Raw genomic sequence first — 27,960 nt, 5'->3', positions numbered from 1 at the left:
TTCAAATGTTTATAAGAGTAGCACTTCTTGGTGCCCACTGCCCAGTCCTATTTATCATGCCCATTCAGAATTATAGACCTACCTTTAGAGGTTCAATCCTTTAGGTCAAGACCTGGCCCTCCAGGGGTGCTGAACATTTAGGGGACACTAGAATTTTTACCAGTAAGTTACTTTCCAAAGAGACTCCCTGAGCAATAAGTGTAGGTCATTTTCCTCTGGGAATCAGTTTCTGGGATCTTGAGATAGAACACTGGCAGAGATTTTAAGCAGGTACCTGGGAAAACGGGGCATGGGGATGACAATATGAGGTCAAAAGTGCAGTTAGGAGGTGGGAAAATTCCTGGAAAAGTCCCTGATGGGTCTCAATCATCTGGAGGTGGAACTCACTTGGAAGTGACTTCCTAAGGCCCCTCCCATCCTGGTTCAGAGTAGCTTCTCTGCGGAGAGTGTGGTGATTCCTCGGACAGAGAAGGGTTAAGGGGATCTCACTAACCCCTCCTTCCTGCTGCTCCTGGTTAGGGAGGGTGAAGACAGAATAGCCAGTGGAGCAAGCACCCAGAAGGAGGAGCAGAAGGGCCAGAAGCTACAAACAGAAGAGAAGACAGGATCCACTTCTCACCTCTTCCCAAGCTGCCTGCCAGCGCATTTCCTTGGCAGCCAGGGCAGCGCGTCTTCAGGGCTCACAGGTCGCTGTGCACGACTCGAAGAAGAGCACAGGGCTCTGGGCACTGGACCCGGCTCCGCAGCGGGTACAGGAGGGAACATGGCGGGCCAGCGGGCACTGCTGCTAGCTGGCTTTCTTCTGTCTGGGTTCCTGCTCCCAGAGGCCGCCGAAATTCTGACTGTATCCTCACTGGGTGAGTGCTGGCAGCAGAATCAGACATAGACGCATCCCAGATGCTCAGGCAAGCAACCCTGTTTCATAGGTCATTCTTTGTAGTTTTCCAGAGCTTGTTTGGGTCCCAGGATAGAGGAGGGAGGGGAGAGAGGGAGATGGGGGTCACAGAGGGGTCCCCACTGCTGGGTTGGGGAAGTTAGTTTTGGGGAAAACAGCAGTTTCCTTTCTCCTCTTTTAATCTGCTTTGTAAGTGCTTCCCACTGTGCATTGCTGGGGCCAGAATTTAGATCCAGTGCTGAGCTGGAGATCCTGAACCCCCTACTCCAGGGCGGGGCAGGAACTTTCAGAGGCACACCCTAAAAGTCTGGGAGTGTGCAGTAGTTGCCAATAGAAAGTGGAAGACAGGTCAGTTTCAGGCTCTTGGAAGCCAAGGACAGGGGCTCCTGGGGGCAGCAGCACAAACGGGGCATGTTTCATTAATAGGAAACCTGAAAACTGACTGGGCAGAGGAGGGAACCCCAGACAATCAGTTGGGAACAGCTCTCTTTTTGCCCTTGCTGCTAGAAGGTTTTGAAGGACAGTGAAGCAGTTAATTCTGCATAAACCCAGTTTTGTTTCCTTTACTTTTGCACCAAAGGGAACAGAAGGGGAACAGGAACATTTATCAGGTTGAGGAGGCATCATAACATGGAGTTTCCCTAAGATAGATAGATAGATAGATAGATAGATAGATAGATAGATAGATAGATATTTTTTTTTTTGGATCCATCCTGACAGGATAGGGGGCTCCCAGAATCACTTTTAGATCCCTTAGAATCTGGGGATCCTGGGCTAGAAGAAACCACAGAGTTCATCTAATTGGGCATCTCCCTTTTTATTTCCTGACAGGGATCCTAAGGGCCAGGGAAATGAGGGGCCTTTTGCAAGAGCACAGCAGACCTCTCTGATGTCACACACCCGGACTTAACCCACTGTTTCTTACCTCAAACCTGTTTTCTTCCCTAGACTCTACTCTTTATGGTGGGGATTCCTAAAAATCAGTATTGAAAAAACAAACAAACCCTATTTTCCATTTTAAATCTATTTTTTAATGATAGAGGCAACAGAAAAAAAGAGCTGCCTCACCTTTTGAAATTGCAGGTCCCCTGGACTCTGAGAGGGGGCAGGTGTGGTTTGGGGGTGCTTTCTCCCCTTGCCTCTGCCCCAGAATGCACTGGGCTCACCAAGACCCTCAGGAATAAATGCCTCTGCAGGAAGCCTTCTCCCCTGCATCCATTTCTTGCAGTGGTTAAAAGTGATCCAGAGCAGGCACTTGGGTCTGTGTTACATCAGACAACACAAGTACAGATGTAAAAAACTAGAGTAATTTCCACAGATACACATTATTACTTTAGTCCTATATCTTTCTCTACTGACCCAATCATCATGAGATCTTTATCTTCCAAGCAACCTCCACTTCCCAACATAGGCAAATTCTATTCCTTTACCCATAGATTCAAGAAAAATGCTCCATGATATCACATGGTTTTAGACATTGATGTAATAGAACCTGTACCATCCCAGAGAATCAAGCTTCTGTTTCCTTAGGATTCCAGGATTTTCCTATGTTGGGTGATGTCCCAGTTTTGCATGCATACAGGATCCTACAGTTCCACCCAAAGGGACCACGGTTATCCTAAATGCTTTAATCGATTTTTAGCAAAATGCAGGCCCCAAGTGAGGAACATTGTCATATAAATTTGAATCTGAAGAATTTTGCTGTGAGCAGTGACTCTACCCCCTTTTGCTTCTGTGGCTTGGCTTGATATTCACGTTCGCATGTTTCTGGCTTCCACGTTGACATAAATTTCCTGGGAGAGAGATCCCAGAAATAGCTTTGAGTGATTGTCCTTTAGAAACCCATTATTCTCACATACATAGCCTTGTGTGTCAAAATTTCCAGCAAAACAGTTACTTCTTTAGACACAGTATCTCCATAAAGGCAGCCTAAATTTCAGCATGTAACTAGGATCAGGAACTCCCTCAGGCCTAAGCATTAGAGAAGGTCATCTCACTGGCATGGAGACCTTGAATTGCAAAAGGGAATTTTTCATGTAAGATTGCTACATATTACAATTTGGTCAGAAAGAATGTGGGTATCTGACCTGGGGTTTACCCAAAATGAAACCAAAGGACTAAAATAACTCATATTCTACTGACCACCAACTCTCTGCTACCTTACCCTGGATTTCCAGATCCCCCACATCAATTTCAGACCCTCTGTTCTCACCTTTACAAAAATAAAAATTTTGTATTGTTCCTAGGTGGAAGCCATTATCTACTGCTGGACCGGGTATCTCAGATTCTTCAAGATCATGGTCATAATGTCACCATGCTTCTTTATGGAGGAGATTATTTAATCCCAAGTATGTTCTTTTTTTTTTTTTTTTTTTTTTTGGTAATTATTAAATTTATCTACCCCAGGAAAGGATATACAACATCTTTTGTATAGCACTGCTTAGCACAAAGTCTTTTTTAATCTAGTTGTATTTTAAGATGGAAAAATGTGTGTGTGTGTGCGTTTTATGTTAAGTGCTGGATATCTTACTAGACTGTGTAGACCTGGCCCCCACAATGCCATATCTGCATATTTTACCTTCCACTCTGGTTATTTTATCCATTATTTAGCATGGAATATGAAATCTTCAGTGATTATTATAACACTGTGTATCGCACCTTCAATTCTTTCAGTTTTTGCTTTAGATATTTGATGGTCTCTAATTAGCTGCATATAGGTTTATAATTGTCATATCTTCTTGCTGTATTACACCTTTTATTAATATGTAATGTTTTTATTCATCTCTTGTAATTTTTTTTTATTTAAAATCCATTGTGTTTGATATTTGGTACTTGCATGGAATATTTTTTCCATCATTTCCCTTTCAGTCTATCTTTGATTTAAAGTGAGTCTTTCATAGGCAGAATATAGTTGGATTATGTTTTGTGTGTGTGTTTATGGCTTTTTAATTTTTTTTACTTTTTAACACATATCGTTATTTTGGAAAAATTCAGATTTATGGAAAAGTTGCAAAGATAGTATAGAAGTTCCCACACATCCCTCACCCTTTCCCCCCATTGTTAATATATTTTTATTTTTAATTCTTTTATTAATACGTTTTATTGAAGTGTTATTGACACACAATGTTACATTAGTTTCAGGTGTGCAAGCAACTTGACAACTATGTATATTGTGCTGTGCTCACCACAAGTGTAGCTACCATCTATCACCATACGAAGCTATTACAACTGGATCATGTGATTTTGTCCATTCTGCCAATTTCTATCCTTTGATTGGAGAATTTAATCCATGTATATTTAAAGTAATTACTGATAAGGAGAAATTTACTTCTGTCATTTTGCTATTTGTTTTCTATATGCCTTATAACTTTTTTGTACCCCACTTTCTGTATTACTGTTTCTTCTGTGGTTAGTTGATTCCTTGTAAAACATTAAATTCTTTTCTCATTTTCTTTTGTATATATTCTACCACTTTTTTGTGTGTATGGTTACTTTGGGGATTTTATTTAACCTGCTAACTCTATGACACTTGGATTTTTAATTTATACCAGCCTATATTAACACTCAAATATTCTGTTCCTAGCTGGCTTCATCCTCAACCTGTTCAGTTAATGTCACAAAATTACATGTTTATACATTATGTGCCCCAAACATAAATTATCATTAACTTAAATGCATTAGTATCTTAAATTATGTAGAAAATTTGAATGGAGTTACACACAATTTCAAATAATGATAGTTTTTAAATGAATAATTTTTTAATGTACTAGTCTCTTAAATCATGTAGAAAACAACAATGTAGTTAGAAGCCATTGTTACAATAACAGTAGCTTTTATAAATGCCCATCCATTTACTTTTTTAAGGTCTTTATTTTTTCATACACCTTTAAGTTACTCTCTGGTGTCCTTTCATTCTTCCCTGGAGAACTGCCTTGCACATTTCTCCCAGGGGAGGTCTAGCGGTAACAAACACCCTTAGTTTTGTTTATTTGGGATTGTGTTAATTTTCCTTGACATTTGATGCACAGTTTTGCTGGATATAGAATTTTTGTTGACAATTCTTTTTTTCTTTTCTTGTTCTTTCTTTCTTTGTTTCTTTCTTTCTTTCTTTCTTTCTTTCTTTCTTTCTTTCTTTCCTTTTTTCTAGAATTTTGAATATATTTGGACATTGCCTTCTGGCCTCCAATCTTTTTTTTTCCTTCAAAATTTTTGATTAGATATGTATTGGTAATCTCATTGACAGCCACTTGTATGTGATGAGTCACTTCTTTCTTGCTGCTTTTAATATTCTCTCTTTATGTTTCTATATTTTGATTATACTATATCCTAATGTGGATGTCTGAGTTCATTTTACTTGGAGTCTGTTGAGCTTTGTTGATGTTGATATTCATGTCTTTCATTTAATTTGGGAGGTTTTCAGCCATTATTACTTCAAATATTCTCTCTATCCCTTTCTTTCTCTCTTCTCCCTCTGAGGATCCACAAAGCATATGATGGACCCTTAGGCTGTGTTCCCTTTTCTTCAATTCTTTAATTTTCTGTTCCTCAGACTCAATCATTTCTATTGTCTTCAGGTTCACTGATAATTTCTTCTTCATGCTCACTTTGGTTTCTTTTTAGATTTTCTACCCCTTTATTTAAAAAAATTTTTTAAATGTTTATTCATTTATTTTGAGAAAGCAAGAGAGAGAGAACAAGCCAGGGAGGGGCAGAGAGAGGGAAAGAGAGAATCCCAAACAGGTTCCATGCTGTCTGCTCAGAGCCTGATGCAGGACTCAATCTCACAAACCATGAGATCATGACCTGAACTGAAATCAAGAGCTGGACTTGCCTCATTTATCCCTTTATTTATATTTTGCATACACTTTTTCCTTGACTTTCTCCACATCTCCCTTTAGTTCTCTGAGAATTTTTAATGTAGTTATTTTATTTTATTTATTTTTTATTTTCTTAATATAATTTAATGTCAAGTTAGCTAACACACAGTGTATACAGTGTAGTCCTGGCTTTGGGAGTAGAGTCCCGTGATTCATCAGTTACATATAACACCCAGTGCTCATCCCAACAAGTGCCCTCCTCAATGCCCATCACCCATTTCCCCCCTCCACCGCACCTCCCATCAACCCTCAGTTTGTTCTCTGTATTTAAGAGTCTCTTATGGGTTTCCCTCCCTCTCTGTTTGAAACTAATTTTTCCCTTTCCCTTCCCCCATGGTCTTCTGTTAAGTTTCTCAAGTTCCACATATCAGTGAAAACATATGAAATCTGTCTTTCTCTGACTGACTTATTTCAACTTAGCATAATACCCTCCAGTTACATCCACGTTGTTACAAATGGCAGGATTTCATTCCTTCCTATTGTAAGGCAGTTATTTTAAAGTTATTATCTAGTATATCTGCCATCAGGTCATTCTTAGGGACAGTTTCTGTTGATTTCTTATTTTCTTCAGAATAGGCCTTAATTTCCTGTTTCTTGGTGTGTCTTGTGGTTTTTGTTGAAAACTGAACAGTTGAATATAACAAAGTGTTAAATCTGGATGAACCTCTCCTCCATTCTCCAGGGTTTGCAGACTTTTGTTGTTAATTTTGTTTTTTTATTTATGTTCAAAAATTGATTCATGCTGCTTTTGTGTTGATGATCAAACCGAGGTGTAAATTTCACTGTTCACTGTCTTTTCTGAGCCTTTTCCTGGGCATGAATGGACACTTTCAAGTTTTCCTGGTATGTGTAGCTGTTTTACAATGTCCCAGCTTTTAATGGTTCCCTTTCAAATGGGTAAATTGAGAAAATGAGGGGGAAAGGAGGGCATCAATCTTTTAAGACCCCTGGAAGTCAATTGAGCCAGAGAGGGAAGTGGCTGCAATAATAGAGCATGATGCAGAAACCTTGCTGCCTACTTCTTTGTCTGCATCTCTGCGACCAGAGCAGCAATCAGCAATCAGAGCACAGATACTTGATATTTGGACAAGGTGATTTTTTTGCCCACTCAGGCTCTTGAAACCTGTGTACAAGCTGCTCTATAAACAATGCATACAGCTTCCTGCTGGAGACTGAGGGCTGGGGGATGGGTAGCTGCTACTGTGGAAAAAGCCGAAATTGACTAAAATTATCTGCAATTTACAGTTAAAGACTTCCTCTGGTTGGTGGAAACCATCAATTGGCTGCAGATTTCCCAAATGGTTATTTCAGACAAATTCTGTCAGTGGAATTGTTGTCTACATCAGGAGGTGTGTGTGTGTGTGTGTGTGTGTGTGTGTGTGTGTGTGTGTGAATTTTTCACCATTTGCTGTTTTCAAAGTATGTCCAGGAAAGCTCCTTATACTCTCATGCTGGAAATGGAGCCGTAATAGGTGTGTCTTGACAGTGTCCGGGATGGAAAGACCTTCCACTCAACAAGCAATTTGTCCCAGGAATTTAACTGAGGTGCCATGGCTTGTGCTTTGTGTAGGGCAGCAGCACATCCCTCTATGTGAGTTGCTGTGTGCGTGTTTGTGTCTTGACTGAATGGGCTCCAGAAATCTCTGCAAAAGGAGGTTGTCCTCAAAGTACTGTCATACATGTGCTTCTGGAGAAAGTTAAATGTGGTCAAAGATCTTGCCAGCAAAACTAGCGAGTAGGGCTGTTGAGGTAGTCCATGAGAAGCCAAGTTACAAGTTACTTGTACCCTTCAAAGGTGAAGGTGAAGAGACACTAGAGCTGAGAGCTTGTTGAAATAGGAATTAAACAGAATGTATTGCCAAAGCTATGACTGTAAAGAATTTATTAGTTTTAGATATAGTCAGTAATTTCAGTAAGATTGGAAATGGAGGCCATAATATGATCACAGTAATCCACTGAGAGGCTCCATTCATTCAGGGTTAAGAATAGTCAAGTTAGTCTATTAAATGGAGAACTAGTGGGGATAATCACTTCTTCGTTAATGGATCCTTTACAAAAAGGGATTTAATCCTTGAAGGCACTCTATTAAAACTCTATTTTGTTGTATTAAAACTTTTAATATGTTGGGCAGATCCAATGAGTTCCCTTTCGTCATGGTGTTAGTACTAAAACATTAATTTTATGACTTCTTATATAGGAGCAACCATAGCTACTGTGAGATAACAACCAATGGCTGTTATGGCTATGGGATATTTAATCCCAGTAGTTAAGACAGGGCATGCACCACTGTGCTCTATCTAATATTTTCTACCTCCTAACAGTATAGAGGTACTTTGATAAATTTTGGTGAGCTCTCATGATATATCTGTTATTTTCCCCAGTATTGACTAAGATGATTAAAGTTGGTCATTGGGGGGATCTCATCCAATGTTAAAAGTAATGTAGAACCTCTGAAGTAAGTCACAAAAGCCAATCTGTGTCCTTGCTCTGTTATAATTTTTTTAAAAGTAATGTTAGTTGCCACATATGTGAAAACTGAGACCTCTGTTTTAATTTCTTTCCTGACTCTCCCATGCTGACATTTCCCATTTTTTGCCATTCCTTTCATTGTCATTATTTATACTTTGGGGGAGGGTATCCCTTTTAACCTGCTCATATTTATAAGTTCTTCCTCCAAATGTCCTAATTAGCATCACCAAAGCTAAGGGCCTTCTTGCTGGTGATTTCAGAGAACTGAGATTAAGCTGAGTTTGAATTAACCCTTGAATTAACCCCACGAGGGTGTCATCAGTGTTTCCCTATTACTGTGTTAATCAAGGTTTTCTTTGAGCTACAGAGATATCATGAGCAACAGTAGCAAAGGCATTTTCTCAGGTTCTAGTGCACCTTCTCCTTTTACAGTGTGGAGTTCATCAGATGGCATGGTGCTATCCTCCTCACACCATTCAGTGGGCTTGTAAACTGGAATCAGTCTTAACTCAGAGCACTGTTTATAATGGGGGCAGTCCTTGAGATGTACAACCATTGGTCATGCGGTTCTACCTAGCCTAGTGTCAATCACACGGTTCATGCTGGAATCCAGAAACAAAGTGGATTCTGGCACAGAAGATAGGTTTGTGTGAGACACATGACCAGGGCCACTCAAAGGCTAAACCCATCCTTTTGTTTCTAAATGCCAATTATGGAAGCCTCTGAGTGGGATGGAGGTGCAGGTTCCCCTCATGGGGTCTGGCTTGCTTGGCTGAAAATCTTGGTCACACGAGGGAGGTCATGTTGAGGCTTTCTCCTCATTTTTCCAAGATATGTCCCAGAAAGGTAAGGAGGAAATGGAGCTTGAAAGCTGTCAACAGTCCAACTTCAAAAATGGTGCCAGACTCTTTAGTACACATGAGTTATGGGGGAAATGTCAGAATGGTAAGTAGGACTGCAGGGAACTACTCTTGTTAACTTAGCCTTTGCCATATTTTTGGCTGAATGAAAAACCTTTGCATGTGTCACCTGTAAGTAATAAAAAAATATCTCTTTTTTCCTAAAAAACAAAGGCCTGCAAAATGAACAAATCAGGAGACTATAGATGCTGGAGAGGATGTGGAGAAACGGGAACCCTCTTGCACTGTTGGTGGGAATGCAAATTGGTGCAGCCGCTCTGGAAAGCAGTGTGGAGGTTCCTCAGAAAATTAAAAATAGACCTACCCTATGACCCAGCAATAGCACTGTTAGGAATTTATCCAAGGGACACAGGAGTACTGATGCATAGGGGCACTTGTACCCCAATGTTCATAGCAGCACTCTCAACAATAGCCAAATTATGGAAAGAGCCTAAATGTCCATCAACTGATGAATGGATAAAGAAATTGTGGTTTATATACACTATGGAATACTACGTGGCAATGAGAAAAAATGAAATATGGCCTTTTGTAGCAACGTGGATGGAACTGGAGAGTGTGATGCTAAGTGAAATAAGCCATACAGAGAAAGACAGATACCATATGGTTTCACTCTTATGTGGATCCTGAGAAACTTGACAGGAACCCATGGGGTAGGGGAAAGAAAAAAAAGAGGTTAGAGTGGGAGAGAGCCAAAGCATAAGAGACTGTTGAGAACTGAGAGCAAACTGAGGGTTGATGGGGGGTGGGAGGGAGGAGAGGGTGGGTGATGGGTATTGAGGAGGGCACCTTTTGGGATGAGCACTGGGTGTTGTATGGAAACCAATTTGACAATAAATTTCATATATAAATAAAAAAAATAATAATGTAAAAAAATAAAAAATAAAAAAAAAAAAACAAAAAAAAAAAAACAAAAAAAAACAAAGGCTTGGGGAATTGGGATAAAATTAAATCTGTATTTAAATACAAAGTGTAGCACTTACTGTATGTGCAACCGTGATGAATTATCTGACACTCCATTTATGTTTGTCTTCTCATCTGTAAAATGAAGAATATCTATACCTTTACATGAAAGCTTCAAATAGAACTTTACTTTTATTTAAGTTCTATATCATTCATTCAATTGAATAGAAGTAATTGAATTATTATAATGTTCTCAATAGATAGTATCAGATCCTATGACTGAAGAAATGAAAGCTTCAAATAGAACTTTACTTTTATTTAAGTTCTATAACATTCATTCAATTGAATAGAAGTAATTGAGTTATTATAATGTTCTCAATAAATAGTATCAGATCCTATGACTGAAGAAATGAAAAAGCAGGCAGAAAACCGAAAAACCCTCTAAAAGCAAACATGCAGATATATATAAAATTATTAGGATAAAAAAAGCAACTATGGTATCATGCCAAAATGATATATTTTATTGGTGTTTTAAAAAATTTTTTATTTAGAAAAGAAGGAAAATGCATACCAAGTTATCAGTTGGCTTCTACCTGAGGATCATGAAAAAGAATTAAAGGAACATTTTGATTCCTATATGAAGGAAGCTTTGCATGGCAGGTAATTTCTTTTATTCTCTGATTGAAATTGCTCTCAATTCACTACATTCAGTGATGCAAATAAATGGTTGGATGCATAGCTATTTGGAATGAGTTTAAGAGAAATGGAATATGGATGGATATGTTTTGCACTCCCAATCCCTTTGTGTACTGTGCCTCTTCCACTGAAAGCATGAATGTATTTCTGTATAGTGAGGGTGATTGTTCTTTCTGGGTCTTCCTGGCAGCCCTTCACCTACAATGTTTGTGTATATACTCTCCACAACACAGAAGGCAGGATAAACAACATAATTTCTGATTGTTGGTAGTCATATCAGAGCCACCATTTTATACTTACTTTTCCTCTCATCACTTCAATTCAAGAATGGAAACATGCTGATGAGCATTGATTTTTCATACCCTGAGCCATTGTCTTTTAACTCATTTAAAAACCCAAATGCCTTGATGACACACATTGTGATATTAGCTTGAAAGTTTTCATCATTATCTGGGATGTATAAAAAGTTCTTTACTTTTGACAGAAGAGGGAAAAGATAAATATTCATGCCTTTCTGATGAATTATAGTGACCTAACTCCACCTTTCCCTTTTTCCTTAAAAATTTTATTCAGTCATCAAGGTGGTCCTAAAATCTGGCTTTTGCCGTAAAACCTTTCTGCTTACCTAAACTAGAAGACCAAATTCTTCATCCAGAAGAGGTGTGTTCTAAAATACTCTCTTGAAGCATTGTATATATCATCTTGTGTTGTTATTCATGATTTTTTTATTATGTCTTGTCTCTTCTTCCCCACTTCATTTCTTTGAAGACATGTTGCACCCACTTATTAAATATGGTGCAGCATGCTGAGCACAGTACCTTCCTGTATTTTAATAGATTAACCTAATTTCAAATATGATGAATGCTGTTCTTTTGAGGAATTTGTAGTTCATTTCTTGAATTTATCCACACAAGTAGCAGTCATTCATTATGTAAAATCATTTAAAAACATAATAGAGAATAATTTCAGCTAATCATCTATTGTCACTTGAAGTTTACTCTACAGTGCACGTGGACAACTGCATATTACTAATGAGCTCTCACCTGTGGGCTTTCAGTGGGCTGACATGGTGTAGTATTAAGTTCTTTCACTACTCCAGGAAAGATGAAATGGAAAGGGTAATAATAAGCTTGTTTGTTTTAACTTGTTTATCTCATAGGTTAGAAAAATATCAGTCTTGGGATTCTAATATTACCATCACAAAGTTCCTTGTGTCAGGCAATTTCTCAAATGCAGACTATTAAAGAAAAAATGGGCTATATTATCAATACTGATAGACTCTGCTACCAAGTTACTTCCACAGGTAGGCTGAGAAACAAGACAGTCGCTCACGAACTGGAGTGTACAGGTGAAAGTTAAAAAGAGCATCACAGAATGTGTCAAGTAGACATGGAACTGTGACGTCTGCTACAGTCAGAGATGGCTCCCAAAGTGGATGGCTCTTGAATTGGCCTGGATGGGGTGGATGTGATCACTGGAGAAAAGGGAGGGAATGAAGTGAGAACATTTTAGGAAGCAGAAACCCCAGAACCAAGTGACTAGAGCAGAGTGTTCATTGGAGACTGGTAAAATAGGTGGGCAGCTGCCAATATGGTCTTACTTACTTGGGATATTTTCTTTGAACCAAAGATTCTCCTATATATTGTGCAATTGCCACCTTCAATGAATATTTGTCATTACTGTTTTGTTGTTGTTTTTTGTTTTGTTTTTAACAGAGAAGCATTTGACACCTTTGTAAAGTTAATGGAACAATTGGGGATTCAATGCAGTGATTTGCTAAGGAGAAGTGATATCATGGATTCTTTAAAAAATGAGAACTTTGACCTGGTATTTGTTGAAGCATTTGACTTCTGTTCTTTCCTGGTTGCTGAGAAGCTTGGGAAGCCATTTGTGTCAATTCTTCCCACCCCATTTGGCAGTGTGGACCTTGGGCTACCAAACCCGGTGTCTTATGTTCCGGTATTCCATTCCTTGCTAACCGACCACATGGACTTCTGGGGCAGAGTGAGGAATTTTCTGATGTTCTTGGATTTCTTCTTAAGGCAATGGCGAATCCAGTCTACATTTGACAACACCATCAAGGAACATTTCCCGGAAGGCTCTAGGCCGGTTTTGTCTCATCTTCTAAAGAAAGCAGAGCTATGGTTTGTTAACTCTGACTTTGCCCTTGAATTTGCTAGGCCCCTGCTTCCCAACACTGTGTATGTTGGAGGCTTAATGGCCAGACCTGTTAAACCAGTACCACAAGTAAGTGAAACCTTAGCACTCAATAGGGACTTCATGTAGAGCTCTTCAGTGTAGAGTTGGTGGCTCCCTTGCCAGTGGAAATTGGGAGTGAAGTAGGATGAGACAAACAAATTTTTCTAGTTTATTATATTGTATTGTACTGTATTGTATTGTATTTTAAATTTAAGAAAATTTTGAAAGTATAATATGAATTATTGTCAGTAGATACCATATTGTGCCTCAGACCTGTAGATCTTATTGATCTCATTTAACTTTATAACTCTTCCTCCATTAAATATTAACTACCTTTTTTCTCTTTATCACAACCCCTGATATACACATGAGAATGCAATTTCCACTTTTTATTCTATGAACTTGACTATTGTAGATGCTTCATATAAGTGAAATCCTGCAATGTTTGCTTTTCTGTGACTGGCTTATGTCACTTAGCATAATGACCTCAAAATGCATTCATGTTTTTATATATTGCAAAATTTCCTTCTCTATTTCTTTTTTAAAGTTTACTTATTTTGAGAGACAGAGAGTGGGAGGTGGAGAGGGAGAGAGAGTGCAAGAGAGAGGATCCAAGGATGTTCCCCGCTGTCAGTGCAGAGTCTGATGCAGGGCTCCATCTCACCAACCATGAGATCGTGATCTGAGCCAGTATCAAAAGTCTGATGCTTAACTGACTGAGCCACCCAGGCGCTCCCAAATTTCCTTCTTTAAAGACTAAATAGAATTCCACATATATATGTATGTGTGTGTGTGTGTGTGTGTGTGTGTGTGTGTGTGTATAATTTCTTTAACCATTCATCTTTTGATGGACATTTAGATTGTTTCAACATTGTGGCTATTGTGAATAGTGCTCCAGTGATTATGGGAATACAGCTATCTCTCTGAGATTCTGATTTGCATTCTCATGTGTATATACACAGAAATGGAATTGTTGGTTCATGTGCTGGTTCTATTTTTTTTTTTTTTTTTAAGAATGTGCATACTGTTTTCTATAGTGTCTGCACCATTTTGCATTCCCAAAAGCAGTATGCAAGGGTTGCAATGTCTCCATATGCTCAACATTTGTTGTCTTTTATTTCTTTTATAATAACCATACTGACAGGTATAAAGCGATACGTTACTGTGGCTTTGATTTGCACGTCCCTGATTACTAGTGTTGTTGAGAATTTTTTCATATATCTGCTGGCGATTTGTATGTTGTGTTTGGATAAATGTCTATTCAAGTCCTTAGCCTATTTTTTACTGAGGTTATAAGTTTTTTTTTTTTTGCTATTGAGTTTTAGTCCTTTCCTATACATTCTAGAGATTAATCTCTCTCTTTCTCTCTCTTTTTTTAAAGTTTATTTATTTATTTTAAAGAGACAGAGACAGCCAAGCTGGGGAGGGGCAGAGAGAGAGAGGGAGAGAATCCCAGGCAGGCTCCATGCTGATAGCTACAGAGCCCGATGTGGGGCTTAACTCATGAACTGTGAGATCATGACCTGAGCCAAGATCAAGAGTCAGACGTTTAACCAACTGAGTGACCCAGACGCCCCCAGAGATTAATCTCTTATTAGGAATATGATTTGCAAATATCTTCCATTTGTAAATGTCTCTTTACTCTGTTGATTGTTTCTTCTGCTGTGCAGAAACTTTTTAGTTTAATATAGTCTCACTTATTTTTGTTTATTGAGTTAATTTTGTTTCTGTTGCTTGTGCTTTATCATTGAACTCATTGCCAAGACCAATACCATGAAGTTTTTGCCCTGTTTTCTTCTATGAGCTTCACAGTTTCAGGTCTGGTGGGGAAGGGGCAGAGGCAGGGGGACAGAGTATCTCAAGTGGGCTCTATGCTGACAGCAGTGAGCCTGATATGGGGTTCAAACACACTAACTGTGAAATCATGACCTGAACAGAAGTCAGATGCTCAACCAACTGAGCCACACCCCCCGGTTTAATGTTTAAATTTTTAATCCATTTGAGTTTTTGTGTGGTGTAAGGTAGGGGTCCAATTTTATTCTTGTTCATGTAGCTATCCACATGACCTGGTTAGGGATTCTGGTGAGAGGGTGTTTTCATAACTATTCACTGGCTTTGGTGAGACTGGTTACACATTTGCCTTGGGTGCAGTACTCTTTCATTTAGTTTCTGGATTCCTTACAAGGGAATTTGACCATGAAATATTGCTGAATTAGCATGTTTTTCAGGTGAAGGAGCATCCAGAGCTTCTTACTCTGTCATCTTGTTGATCCCAGGGTCCACTTTCAAGGAAGTCCTTGCTATAAAGGTCATGGAAGTACTGTTAGGTACATGGCTTTGATATTGCAAACCTCCTTAAATGATGGCCCTAAGCTCTTCCTATGTCTTACCCTCATCCTAGCCTTGCTGGTAAAAATGCTTCAATAAGTTGATATTTTAATTTCTACTTTTTATGATCATATATAGAATAATTATGTAGTAAGAGGACACCGCAGTTAAGGATTTTAAAGGAGATTAGTTATCCATGATGAAATGTAAAAAAACTGAGACATAATGTAATGAGGCAGGATTGGGTGTGACTGGCAAGACCTGCAGGCATAATCTGTAATGTCTCCTTCCTATAAAGGCCTGGTTCCTGACTCAGCCTAGATTTTCTGATTTGATTGATCTTGGATTGGGTCTAGGTAATGTAATATTTACATGCTACCCAGGTGGTCTGAAGGGAGAGCCTGAACTCAGAACTACTGCTCTAGAAGTTTTGAAAAATGTGGAGAGCTAAGATTAGTGGCTGCCTGTTGCCTGTAGGTAGGTACTTGGGTGCTATTGTATGGACATTATCTCATATATTGTATGTCATGCCACCTTGAGAGAACTGTGATGATCTCCAATTTTATAAATGAGAGGACAGACATTCATGTGATATACATATTATTCCCAGTACCATTTAGCTCAGAGCAGCAAAAGCCCAGATCTGACCTAGGCACCAAAATCTCTAACCTTCCCCTACTGATCTTGCATTGAGTGAACAGAAAAAGTTGGGGAATGATTCATGGGCAAAATGGACTTTGGTTCATGGTGGCATTTCTTAAGAAACAGAACTGGGAAGGAAGATACACCAGGTTGAAAGAACAGGTGGCCCCATGTGTGGAGGTATAAGTAAGATGGCCATGAGGCTGGGTTCTCTTGGTGACACTGGCCAGACTAGTGTAGCTGAAGATTCAATTATACAAATAAAACTAGGCCAAAACACAGGCCTTACCTGACATGATGGTGGGTCAGGTCTTGGAAGTGAGACAGGAGTTATTAAGGAAGAGAATAATGGAAGTTAAAGTGTGTAATCCATGAGATAACAGATGCTTGCTTTGAATGATTTTTCTTCTCTCCTTTCCTACTTTTTTCTATTGAGATCAAATAAACATATAATAAATTTTACCACTTTAGCCATCTTGAAGGGTATAGTCAGGGGCATTAAGAACATTCACATTGTTGTGCAACCATCACCTGCATCCATCTTTAGAACATTTTCCTCTTCCCAAATGGAAACTTCATACCCACTCGATAGTGACTCATTATTTCCTCTCTGCATCCAGACCTTGGCAACCACTATTCTCATGTTGTCTTTATGAATTTCACTACTCTAGGTGCATTATACGGGTGGAATCATACAATATTTGTTCTTCTGTGGTGCCTTGTTTCACTTTGCATAATGTTTTCAAGATTCGTGCATGTTGTAGCATGTGTCCAAATTTCTTTTCTTTTTAAAATGTTTATTTATTTGGGGGGGGGGGGGTAGAGATGGAGGGCAGAGAGAGATAATCCCAAGCTGTCTCTTCACTGTCAGTGTAAGGCCCATGTGGGGCCCAATCTCATGAACTGTGAGATCATTACCTGAGCCGAAATCAAAAGTCCAACACTTAACTGACTGAGCCACCCAGGTGCCCCTGAATTTTAAAGCTGAGTAGTATTTCACTATATGTATATACCATATTTTTTATGTATTCTTCTGTCCATAGACACCCTGGTTACTCCAATTTTGGCTATTGTGAATAATGCTATGAACAGTAGTGTTCACAAATATTTGCTTGAGTCTTTGCTTTTGATTCTTTTGGGAATATGCCAAGAAATGGAGTTTCTGGAGCATATGATAATTGTATATTTATGTTTTTGAGAAACTGCCATGCAGTAATTCACAGTGGCTGCACCAGATTACCTTTCCACTAACAATGCATAAGGACTCTAATTTCTCCACATCTTCACAAACACTTGTAATTTTATATTTTTTTGTTTTTTTTTTGTTTTTTTGTTTTTTTTGTTTTTTGTTTTTAAAAATTTTATTACTCACCATCCTAATGGATGGGAAGTGGTGTCACACTGTGGTTAGATAAGAATTTTCCTGATTAGTGAGGTTTACCATTTTCTAACCTTATTGGCAGTTTGTATCTCTTCTTTGTTCAATATCTGTTCAACATCTGTTCAAGTCTTTGCCCATTTATGAATCATGTTTGTTTTTTGTATAGAGTAGTTCTTTCTATAATCTCTTATCAGATATGACTTGCAAATATTTCACCCATTCCCTGGGTTGCCCTTTCACTGTGTTGATAGTGACCTTTGATACACAAAATTTTTCTTTTTGCTGTAATTTTTTATTATGTTGCCTGTGCTGTTGGTGTCTTTTATGAGAAATCACTACCCAATACACTTACATGAATATTTGTCTATTTTCTTTTAAGAGTCGTATGTGTATAGCTCAGATTTTTAAGTCTGTCATCCATTTTAAGTTGATTTACCATATGGTATAATGTAATGGTTGACTTTCAGTTTTTTTGCATGTGGATATCCAGTTTTCCAATATCACTTGCTGAAAAGACTGTCTTTTACCTAATGAATGGTCTAGAACCTTTGTCAAAAGTTATTTGACCAAATATACCTGGGGTATTTCTGGACTTTCTATTTTATCTTATTGATCTACATATCTATCTTTTTTGTCATACTACATTATTTTGATTACTGTAGCTTTGTAGTAACTCTGGTATCAGGGAATGTGGGACTTCCAACCCTGTTCCTTTTTCCACATTGTTTTGGGTACTCATTGTTTTTGAAATTCCACATCAGCTTATGATAGGTTACTATTTCTGCCAGAAGCAAATGTTGTTCACTATTGATAGAGATGCATGGTACCTGTGGATCACCTTGGGAAGTACTGGCATCTTTAAAGTATAAGTCTTCTAATCCGTGAAACCTGAATTTTGTTTCCACTTATTTGTGTCTTCTTAATTTCTTTCAACAGTGTCGTATAGTTTCAACATAGTTCAATATAGTTACCTCCTTGGTTAAATTTATTCCTAACTATTTTTTTATTCTTTGGATTGTATTGTGAATGAAATTGTTTTTCCAATCTCCTTCTTGAAATGGTCATTATTAATGTAATGCAATGGATATTCTGAGCCTATTTTATTTCTTGCTACTTTCCTAAATTTCTATATTAGTCATGACACATTTTTTTGTGTGTGTGAGAGAGGAAACTTAGGATTGTCTGCATATTATATCTTGTTATGTGCCATTATTTCTTGGTGCAGTCTTTCTATTCTTTCCTCTCTCATGCTCTTGAGAACTCCATAATGCATATATTAATCTACACAAAGGGGTCCTGTGAGTCCCTTACACTTGCCCTTTCTACTTTTTTCTCTTTAGACTTGACATTTTAGATGTCCTGTCTTCAAGTGTACTAAGTCTTTCTTCTGTCTATTTTGCTCTGCATTGAACTACCCTAGTGAATTTTTCAATTCAGTGATTATATTTTTTGTTTTGAATTTTTGCCTTTTTTGAAAAATAATTTGTCTCTTCTTGCTATTATTCTCTATTTGTTCATATATTGTCTTCCCGATTTCCTTTAGACCTTTGTCCACTTTTTTTTTTAGCTCTTTGTGCATATTTGGTCAATTTAAAAGTCTTTGTTTAGTAAATCCAATGTCTGTTTCTTCAAAGAGGGTTCCTGGAGATTTATTTCATTCCTTTAAATGACACACTTTGGCTTTTAGTCTCTCTCTTTTTTTAATATGTCTTGTGATCTTTTGTAGAAAGTTGTGGGCATTTGTAAACCCAGTCACCTCTAGTTGTGTTTGCAGGCTGCCATGGAACACCTTCACTAGTTAGTGGGGAATGTTTAATACTTTGGATAAGCCAGGGCAGACAACTTAAAGTCTCCTTAGGTATTTTCTGAGCATTTTTCCTGTCTGGACCTTTGTGTATGCGTTCATTCATCTGATTCTTCCTGTATACTTGGCCAATTTTAATGTCTTAAGTTCCCAAAGAGTCTTACCCAGATTCTGTTCAGGGACATAGATGTTTTGTTTCTCTTGCCCCAAGATTCTAAATTCTGCCGTATCCCTGCAGGTTTTACATGACATTGTGCCCTCTATTGCCTTGCAAGACTCCCACCAACCTGATATCTGAGCTATATTGCCATTTCCAGTCAGAGCTCTGAGCCTGGTGAGATCTTAACTTGTCACCTGGGAGCCTACAGAGTGGCTACAATGTTGCAAATTATTTCATTTCTTCTCCTCTTACAGAAGGCAGGGCTACCACTGCTGCCTCTGGACCATGGCATGCCACTTCAGGAAGAGTGTGGGGCCAGAAGAGTAAAATTGCCATGGAAATTCTCACCATTCTGAGTGTGTGTTTTTTTCTTCCTGAATGGGCATCTGTTTGGTTTCGGTATATCACTGACTATTTTCCCAAGTCGTATAAAATTATCTGAGTGAGTCTTTAGCCTTTTTTGTCCTTTTTTTTTTTTTTTTCTGTGGGGAGCTGGGAGTACTCAGCTTCTTATTATGACGTCATGCTCTGCCTTTGCCAATTTTAAATTATAGATTTACACTGATCTTATAAATGTCAAGTGATAACAAAGCTGGTTTTTACTGGTCCTTTGGGATGATAGTTTTTATAGTGTTGTGCTGGATGGAGTTAAGAAGGGCCAGAATGGTACAACAAGGTAAGCTGGAGACAGTCAACAAATGTAGAGGAAGGAAGATTGACAAAGGATATGAAACTAATTTTTAGGGTGTTAGGTCATGAACTTCTTTAAGAATCATCTAGGGTGGCTATGTGCTAATTAAAATCAGACAAAATAGACCAATGTCAAACCTTTTACAGGATATAAAAGGTATTTTATAACTCGTCTAATGTAACAAAATCAATCAGCATAATGCAACACATCTATAGAATGAAGAGGATTTAAAAAAAAGCTAATCATTTCAAGAGATGCAGAAAAAATATTTGACAAAACTAATGTCCTTTCATGATAACAACAGTCACAAAGCTAGGAGTAAAGAGGTATTTTTTGAACACAATAAAGAGTATTTATGGAACACTGACAGCTTTAACATCATACTCTATGGGATAGACTGAAATCCTGCTGCCTCAGATCAGTAGTCTAAGATGCCCGCTTACATCACCGCTATTCAAATATACCCTACACAAAGCAAGTAGGCAAGAAAAAGAAATAAAAGGCATCCAAATTGGAATGGACAATGTAGAAATGGTTTGATATTCATATGACATAATCTTGTATATAGAAAATCCCAATGAATTCATACAACTTGTGTTTTCATACACTGGCTATGAACAATCTGAAAATGAAACCAAGCAAATTATTCTATTTACAACAACACCTAATTAAACTGAGGAGGCGAGAGACACATACACTGGACACTACAACTTTGCTGAAAGAAATTAAGGAATACCTAAATAAATGGAAAGACATCTCAAGACCATGAATTGTGATACTTAATATTGTTAAGAGAACAATACTACTCAAAGTGATCTACAAGTTTTACCTAAGCCTTATCAGCACTTGAGTGGCTTTATTATTACTTTTTTTTCTTTTTTGCAGAAATGGAAAAGCCAGTCTTCATCTCACATTGAAATGTAATGGAATGCAAGTAGCCAAATCAACATGGAAAGAACAGTGTTCGATGACACACATCTGTGACCAATTCATTTGTGACAAGGGTGCCAAGAGCAATCAATGGAGAGAACAGTCTCTTCAGCAAATGGTGCTGAAACCACTGGATATTCATTCCCATGAAAGAGAATATATTCCACGCCTTCCTCACACCATATACGAAAATCAACTCAAAATGGATCAATGGCCTAAATAAAGAGCTAAAAGCCAAAAAGTTCTTAGAAGAAAAGAAAGGGCTAAATTGCATGGACTTGGACTTGGCAATGAATTTGTAGATGTGACATTGAAAGAATGAATAACAAAAGAAAAAATAGATAAATTTGACTTCATCAGAATTAAAAGCTTCCGGAGAAGCTTCTAACATTTAATAGAAAATGAAAGGACAACCTCTCAGGTACCAGGCGAGTATGTACTCTCTTGCTGCTTTTCATCCTCATCTTGGAGGTCCTAAGAAAGTAGTAGGAGAAAGAAAAAGGAATAACAATCATGTAGATTACGCAGGAAGAGTTAAAACTGTTCTTTCTCACAGATGACATGATGGTCCATCTAAAAAATCTGAAAAGTCAAGAAAAATATTTCTGGAACTAGCAAGCAATTATAGTAACATTAAAGCATACAAGTTTAATATAAAAAATCCATATTTTTCTTGTATATCAGCAATGAACAGGAGGATGTGAAATTAAAACCACTCTACTATTTATATTTCACCACTAAATATGAAATCTTGGGAATAAATACTAACAAAACATGTATAAGATTTATATGGAGAAAACTACAAAATGCTGATGGAAGAAATCAAAGAGCTAAATAAATGGAGAGATACTCCATATTTATGGGTTGGAAGACTCACTATTGCTAGGTGTTAGTTATCTCCAATTGGATCTATAGATTCAGTGCAATCCCACCGAAAATCATAGCAAATTATTTGTGGATATTGATAAATGGATGTTCAGATTTCCATGGAGAGGCAAAAACCCTGAAGGGCCAACACAATATTGAAGATGAAGAGCTAAGTTGGAACACTGACATTAATCAACTCCATGACTTATGAAATGGCTAAAGTAATCAAGACAGTGTGCTATAAGCAAAAGAACAGACAAATAGATCAATGTACTAAGAATAGAGAGTATACATAGATCCACACAAATTTAGTCAAATGATCTTTGACAAAGCTTTAAAAGAAGTACCATGAAAAGAAGACAGTCTTTCCAACAAATGGACACAGTTCTTACATCTTCAAACAAATTAACACAAAGTGGGTCACAGACCTGAACATAAAATGCAAAAGTATGAAATTCCTATGAGGTGACATAGGAGAAAATAGATGACAGAGTGCTTGGTGATTGTTTTTAGATATAAAATCTAAGGAATGTTCTATGATAGGGTTGATCAGTTGGCTAAATTTATTTTAAAAATGAAGGTGTGGTTTCTGTATACAATGTAATACTTCTTGGCAATTTGCATTTGCAGCAATGTGGATGGAACTGGGAGGTATTATGCTAAGTGTCAATCAGAGAAAGACATATATCATATGTTTTCACTTATATATAGATCTTGAAAAACCTAACAGAAGACCAGGGGGGAAGGGAAGAGTAAAAAAGTAATTACAAAGAAAGAGAGAAGGAGGCAAACCATAAGAGTCTCTCAAATATAGAGAACAATCTGAGGGTTGATGGGGGAGGATGGAGGAGAGGGGAAAATGTGTGGTGGGCATTGAGGAGGTCACTTGTTCGGATGAGCACTGGATGTTGTATGTAAGCGATGAACCATAGGAATCTACCCCAAAAACCAAGAGCACACTTTACACACTTTATGTTACCCAATTTTATAATAAATTATGTTAAAAAAATAAAAATTTCTGTTCTTGGAATTACCTGTCAAGGGAATAAGAGGTGGAGACACAGACCAAGAGTAAGTATTTGCATAGATAAACCTGATAAAGACTATTATTCAAAATGTAATACACACAAATACACAACCATATATATAAAATACACAAATAACTCTTAAAACTCAGTAATAACAAAAAAACCCCAATTAAAAATTTTTAAATGGGCCAACCACCTTACCAGAACTCTTATCAAAGAAGACGGACAGATGGCTCATAAGCATATGAAGGAGACAAATGACAGATATTTCTCCAGCATCTACCTCAGCCTCCAGAGTGCCTACTGCCCCCTACTGGGCCAGGAGAGCAACTGGCACTCACCCAGACACTAGCACCTCTGGTCTGTTTTTGGAACACTCCTAAATGGCCATATCTCCACAGACAAGGATGAGGGATGAGGATGACCCTGGTACTGGGCCATGTTCACAATGAAGAAAGAGGTTCCCATTACCTCAACTTTCCTCTTCTTAAAACATTGTTATACATGGAAGTCCTGTATCTAGATGTCACTGCTATAGTATGCATTAAGTGTCTCATGTGCAATGTGGGCGATTGTGGTAGTGGCTGGACACCTAAGGCTCTCTTGACATTTATTTGTGATTATTGAAAGTATTTGTATGGTATGGTGTGTCCTGAGGTCTCAGAAAAATGACTTCAAGGCCACCAGAAACAACAGATATGAGCAGAGTGCAGAACCTCCCTAGCTATCCTCAGAGCTATGAGAACAGTATCAAGACAGTGAGCTCTAGGCACTGACAGGAGGGTGTATTCGGTTAATAGATGTCTTTCAATTCACAGGTGTCTAGGTTTCCGTGAACAACTCTGTTCACATACTTTCCTTTCTTACCACTCCAGGAATTTGAGAATTTTATCAGCAAGTTTGGAGATTCTGGTTTTGTTCTTGTGGCCCTGGGCTCCATGGTGAGCACCTATCAGTCCCAGGAAGTTCTCATGGAGATGAACAGTGCCTTTGCTCATCTCTCCCAAGGGGTGATATGGAAGTGTAAGCTTTCTAAGTGGCCCAAAGACGTCAAATTGGCAGCAAATGTGAAAATCGTGGACTGGCTTCCTCAGAATGATCTCTTGGGTAAGGACTGACCAGTTCTATTTCTCTTTTTCTACTTATGTCTCTTTAGGGCTCCACGGGGCAACTCCATCACTATGAGAAGGGATGTTGGTAGCTAAAGATAATGTTTAGAGGACAGGAATGGACCAGCCACTTGGAGTTCCTGGGAAATTAGGCTATATATAAAAAATGTTTAAAAATGCTGTGTTTGCTTCTTCCTTTCTATTTCAGTCCTGATATTTTCAGTCAGAAGTGATATTTTTGTCAGGTTATTTTAACCCTAACGTATTTGCACTGAAGAAAGTTATCCAAACCTAATCAAAGATGGCTTGTGAACTTTGAGAACACACATCAGGGGTCTTCTTGTCATTGCTTTTCCTGGGCCCTTGAGAACCTGTTAGGCCACGTGCCATTACAGACACCGCCCCCCCCCCCCCCCACACACACATGTTAGCACATTCTCCTATGCTACAAAAGGTATAGTCATACTTTCAAAAAATTGATGTTGATGGTGTCTGAAGGGTGTGCCAAAATATCTGACTGTCAAGGTGAGTAACCTGTCAGCCAGTCATTTGGTCCATAAAATTGTCTGATAATAGTTCCTGACACCCCAAGGTTTTCTTTGTCCTTGTGCCAGTTTTTTCAGCATCCTAGCTGCCACCACAACTGAATACCTCAGAGGTTCACCCCAAGATTATTCACCCCAAGGCTCACAAACATATTGGGAACTTAAGATAGAATGTTCTGCATATTTTTTTTTTCACAAGGCATGGAGTAAAAAGGATTCTGATTTTCAAGGAAACACCAATAGATTCTGATGCACATCCCTGTTGAGAGGCACTGTTTGAGATGAACTCTTCATTATCAACACTTGTTTTGGCTTTCTCTAAAAAAGAGTAGAGTAGCACACGGGAACTGGAAATACTGAGATGGGTGGTCCATCACGCCCTACTTTAGAGGATTTCTTATTAAATTGAGGAGAAAGCACATAGAGTGTATGTTTGAGGAATGCCAGGTGAGATGCGATGACAATAAAAGTATTAAGACTTCAATAAGAGGAAAATAATGGGCAGTGAAGGAGAGAGGGTGAGACGTGGAGAGTGAGAGACAGAAAAGAGACAGAAGGAGACACAAAGAGAGCAGACATAAGAAAAGCAAAGAGAGAAACAGGGTAGAGAGAAGAATGGATGGATGGATAGGTAGATGGATAGTTGGGAGGAGGAATATGCCTTGCTTAACACTGTTCTCTGCAGCTTTCCCTTGGCTCTGAGTCTTAGATGGATTGACTTAGAGGAATCTCTGTACACAGACAAGGCCAGAATCTTCTATCTTGGAATATGCACCCTTGAGTGTGTTCAAAGCTGGATCAGTAAATCCATTTTCTCCACCATACCTTGAAATCCCTTGGTATTTTCCTCTGCCCTGATGCTTTCCCTGGTGTTCTGAAAGTTTTCATGCTGAAATATTCCTGATTTACAACAGCTCACCCACGCATCCGTCTTTTTGTCACCCATGGTGGGTTGAATAGCATAATGGAGGCCATCCAATATGGTGTGCCCATCGTGGGGATTCCAGTCCTTGGAGACCAGCCTGAAAACATGGTCCGAGTAGAAGCCAAGAAGTTTGGTGTCTCTATCCAGTTAAAGCAGATCAAGGCAGAGACATTGGCTCTGAAGATGAAGGAAGTCATAGAAGACAAGAGGTATGCAGCTCTCTGAACTTGTCATTGAGACTGAAAGAAGATATGAAATACGATGAGTACTGTGTGGCACTCTTTTGCAAAAAGGCAAAACTTTAGGGACAGACAATGATATGCATATGATACTAATACCTGTTCTGTTTCCTCTGAGAGTAAGACTAGGTATTTAGGTTAGATGCTGAGAACAATTTTCTACCATAAGTATTGCAAAGACTCTGACCTATTTACGCTGGGTCTCAGAGAGGTGTTATATTTTGATGCTGCTTATAGTAGAATTTCACTGAGGCAGGAGGTCTCCTTTTTGTCCCCCAATATGCCACACTGTTTCTCCAGCCTCAGGCCCTTTGTCAGTGCTGCTCCCTAGAGCATCCTTCCTTCTCCTCTCAGGACTGGTTCCTTCATGGCCATTGGGCTCATCTTCAATGTCCTCTCCTCAGAGAAGTGGTCTTTGTCTGACAGTCCTAAATGCACTCCTCTCTCACCCCCTTCAATTGTAATTTGTTTTTTCTTCTTAACACTTCTCAGGATAGGTAACTACCCTATTTCTTTCTGTTTTTGCTTTATTGTGGGTCCCTCATATTAGAAAGTAGAGAGTAAGCCCCCTTGGATGGCCAAGTGTGTCTGTTTTTTCCCCTGAGCTCACCGGACCTAGCACAGGGCCTGCCACAAAGTAGGTTGAGATGAATTTCTGTTAAGTGAGTCGGTAGAAGGACCCATGATGTCTTATGTAAATTCCCATCCAGCACAATGATCTGATAATGAGGATGGGTGGAATATCTTATTAGCATCTTCAGGACATCTACCCTGAGTCAGGGATATGTTACACCACATATATTCTTACGTGCTTTTTCCTTTAGTGTAGCATAAACCTCCTGGGACGAGACTTTTCCTTACAGCTTAATCACTGTTTTATAGTTTAGCACTTTTTGGCCCTAGGCATGGATCTTTGCATGAAGGCACCAGTTTGAACTTTTCAATGTGACCCAGCTAGACTGTGGCAAGACCAGTGGTGTAGACTCTAAGTCTAAAGTTCTTTTTTTTTCCAGCAAAAGAGCATACGCAGGATTAAAGTGAGAGATGGCTAATGTCCGGGAAAAAGACAAGAGCCCCAAATAAGGGTCCTTGCCCCATATTTATTCAGATTAGAAGGCTTGCAAATGTGATGGGTGTACACAGAAAGACAAAGAAACTGTGAACATTAACTTTGGACGTAGGGGAAAAAGGAAGTTTTGAAGATATACAGTGTTTGGGGTTTGGGTCAATATAAAACAAAATCTGGGTGCTGGGCAGATGGGTAGATGGTTGTTAACAGCAGACAGGAGGCACCATGCCTGTTTATCTTAGCTAGCCTAGAGGATGAGACAGATAGGGGAAATAACCTCAGGGTTAATAAGGCATCTTTTCTTTTGTTAACTATCTTCACTCTGGGCTGCTTCACCTGCAGCACAGTGGTCCATTGTCCAATTCACCAATTTACCTAACCTGGCCCCATTCTCCTGTGAAAGCAGCTTTTCTGCTATAGTACTAAACTGGGGGTGCTTCCACCCTGAACATCTAATCTTGGTTATTTCATATACCTATGTATTGGGCACCTGTGTGCTGTTTCTATTTCAGGCCTTTGCCTCTCCCTTTCTATTTTGGAGGCTCTGCACCCCCTCTCTATTTTGCCTTTGCACCTCCCATTTCTGGCACCTTTCTGCCTCCCTATTCTTGGGGTGTCTTTGCACCCCCTATTTTTGGAGTGCCAATCTGGTTTACTGAAACTTGGGTGTGAGCATTTTAGGACTTTGTATTTCTTTATGCCTTATTAACGCATTGGTGTAAGCCCAGGGGATTCCTAAGCTTATCCCCTACAGACCAGGCCAGCACTTTTCCTTGAAACTGAGTCTTCTGTGCACATGGAGGAAAGAATATGTGTGTGATACGTTGTCTCTAAGTCTTTTGAGGCCAAAGGAGTAATGCCCCGCCTCTGTGTCTGCCAACAGGTACAAGTCAGCAGCGGTGGCCGCCAGCATCATCAGGCGCTCCCACCCCCTGACCCCTGCTCAGAGGCTGGTGGGCTGGACCGACCACATCCTTCAGACAGGGGGTGCGGCCCACCTCAAGCCCCATGCCCTGCAGCAGCCGTGGCATGAGCAATACCTGCTGGATGTCTTCTTGTTCCTGCTGGTGGTCACCCTGAGCACCCTGTGGCTCTGCGGGAAGCTGCTGGGCATGGTGGCCAGGTGGTTGTGTGGGGCCAGGAAGCTGAAGAAGGCTTGATGGGGGTGCATCCTTGATGGGTATTTGAGAAGCCACTGGTTCTACAAAGTCTCCAACCATAAAGGAAACCCCTAGTGTCTCCCTGTATTCCACCTGATGGTGGCACATAAATTGCTCTTCAATGCT

The 27,960-nt window shown here is 39.0% G+C and overlaps 1 protein-coding gene across 1 annotated transcript; it reads left to right on the top strand.

The window, feature by feature from the left end:
* The first annotated feature begins 522 nt into the window (after positions 1 to 522).
* On the top strand, positions 523 to 27,960 carry LOC112861624 (UDP-glycosyltransferase 3A1-like). The gene is made up of 7 exons (XM_086677004.1): positions 523 to 857; positions 3,142 to 3,243; positions 10,613 to 10,721; positions 12,473 to 13,004; positions 23,663 to 23,894; positions 25,356 to 25,575; positions 27,558 to 27,960. The coding sequence occupies exons 1-7, from the start codon at positions 764 to 766 to the stop codon at positions 27,832 to 27,834; spliced, it is 1,566 nt and encodes a 521-aa protein (XP_086533130.1). The 5' UTR covers positions 523 to 763; the 3' UTR covers positions 27,835 to 27,960.

The sequence above is a fragment of the Puma concolor genome, chromosome A1 (assembly GCF_028749965.1).
Source record: "Puma concolor isolate L17-30 chromosome A1, mPumCon1.1.hap2, whole genome shotgun sequence".
Taxonomy (NCBI): Eukaryota; Metazoa; Chordata; class Mammalia; order Carnivora; family Felidae; genus Puma; species Puma concolor.
Note: the sequence above shows the minus strand (reverse complement) of the source record. Positions and strands in the feature narration are given on the sequence as shown.

What these genes read in the sequence shown, in the direction of transcription:
- LOC112861624 (XM_086677004.1), top strand. Translation starts at nt 764, where the DNA reads ATGGCGGGCCAGCGGGCACTGCTGCTAGCTGGCTTTCTTCTGTCTGGG. An exon ending in CTGTTAAACCAGTACCACAA is followed by an intron (nt 13,005 to 23,662) that starts GTAAGTGAAACC and finishes TTACCACTCCAG; the next exon opens with GAATTTGAGAATTTTATCAG. An exon ending in GAAGTCATAGAAGACAAGAG is followed by an intron (nt 25,576 to 27,557) that starts GTATGCAGCTCT and finishes GTCTGCCAACAG; the next exon opens with GTACAAGTCAGCAGCGGTGG.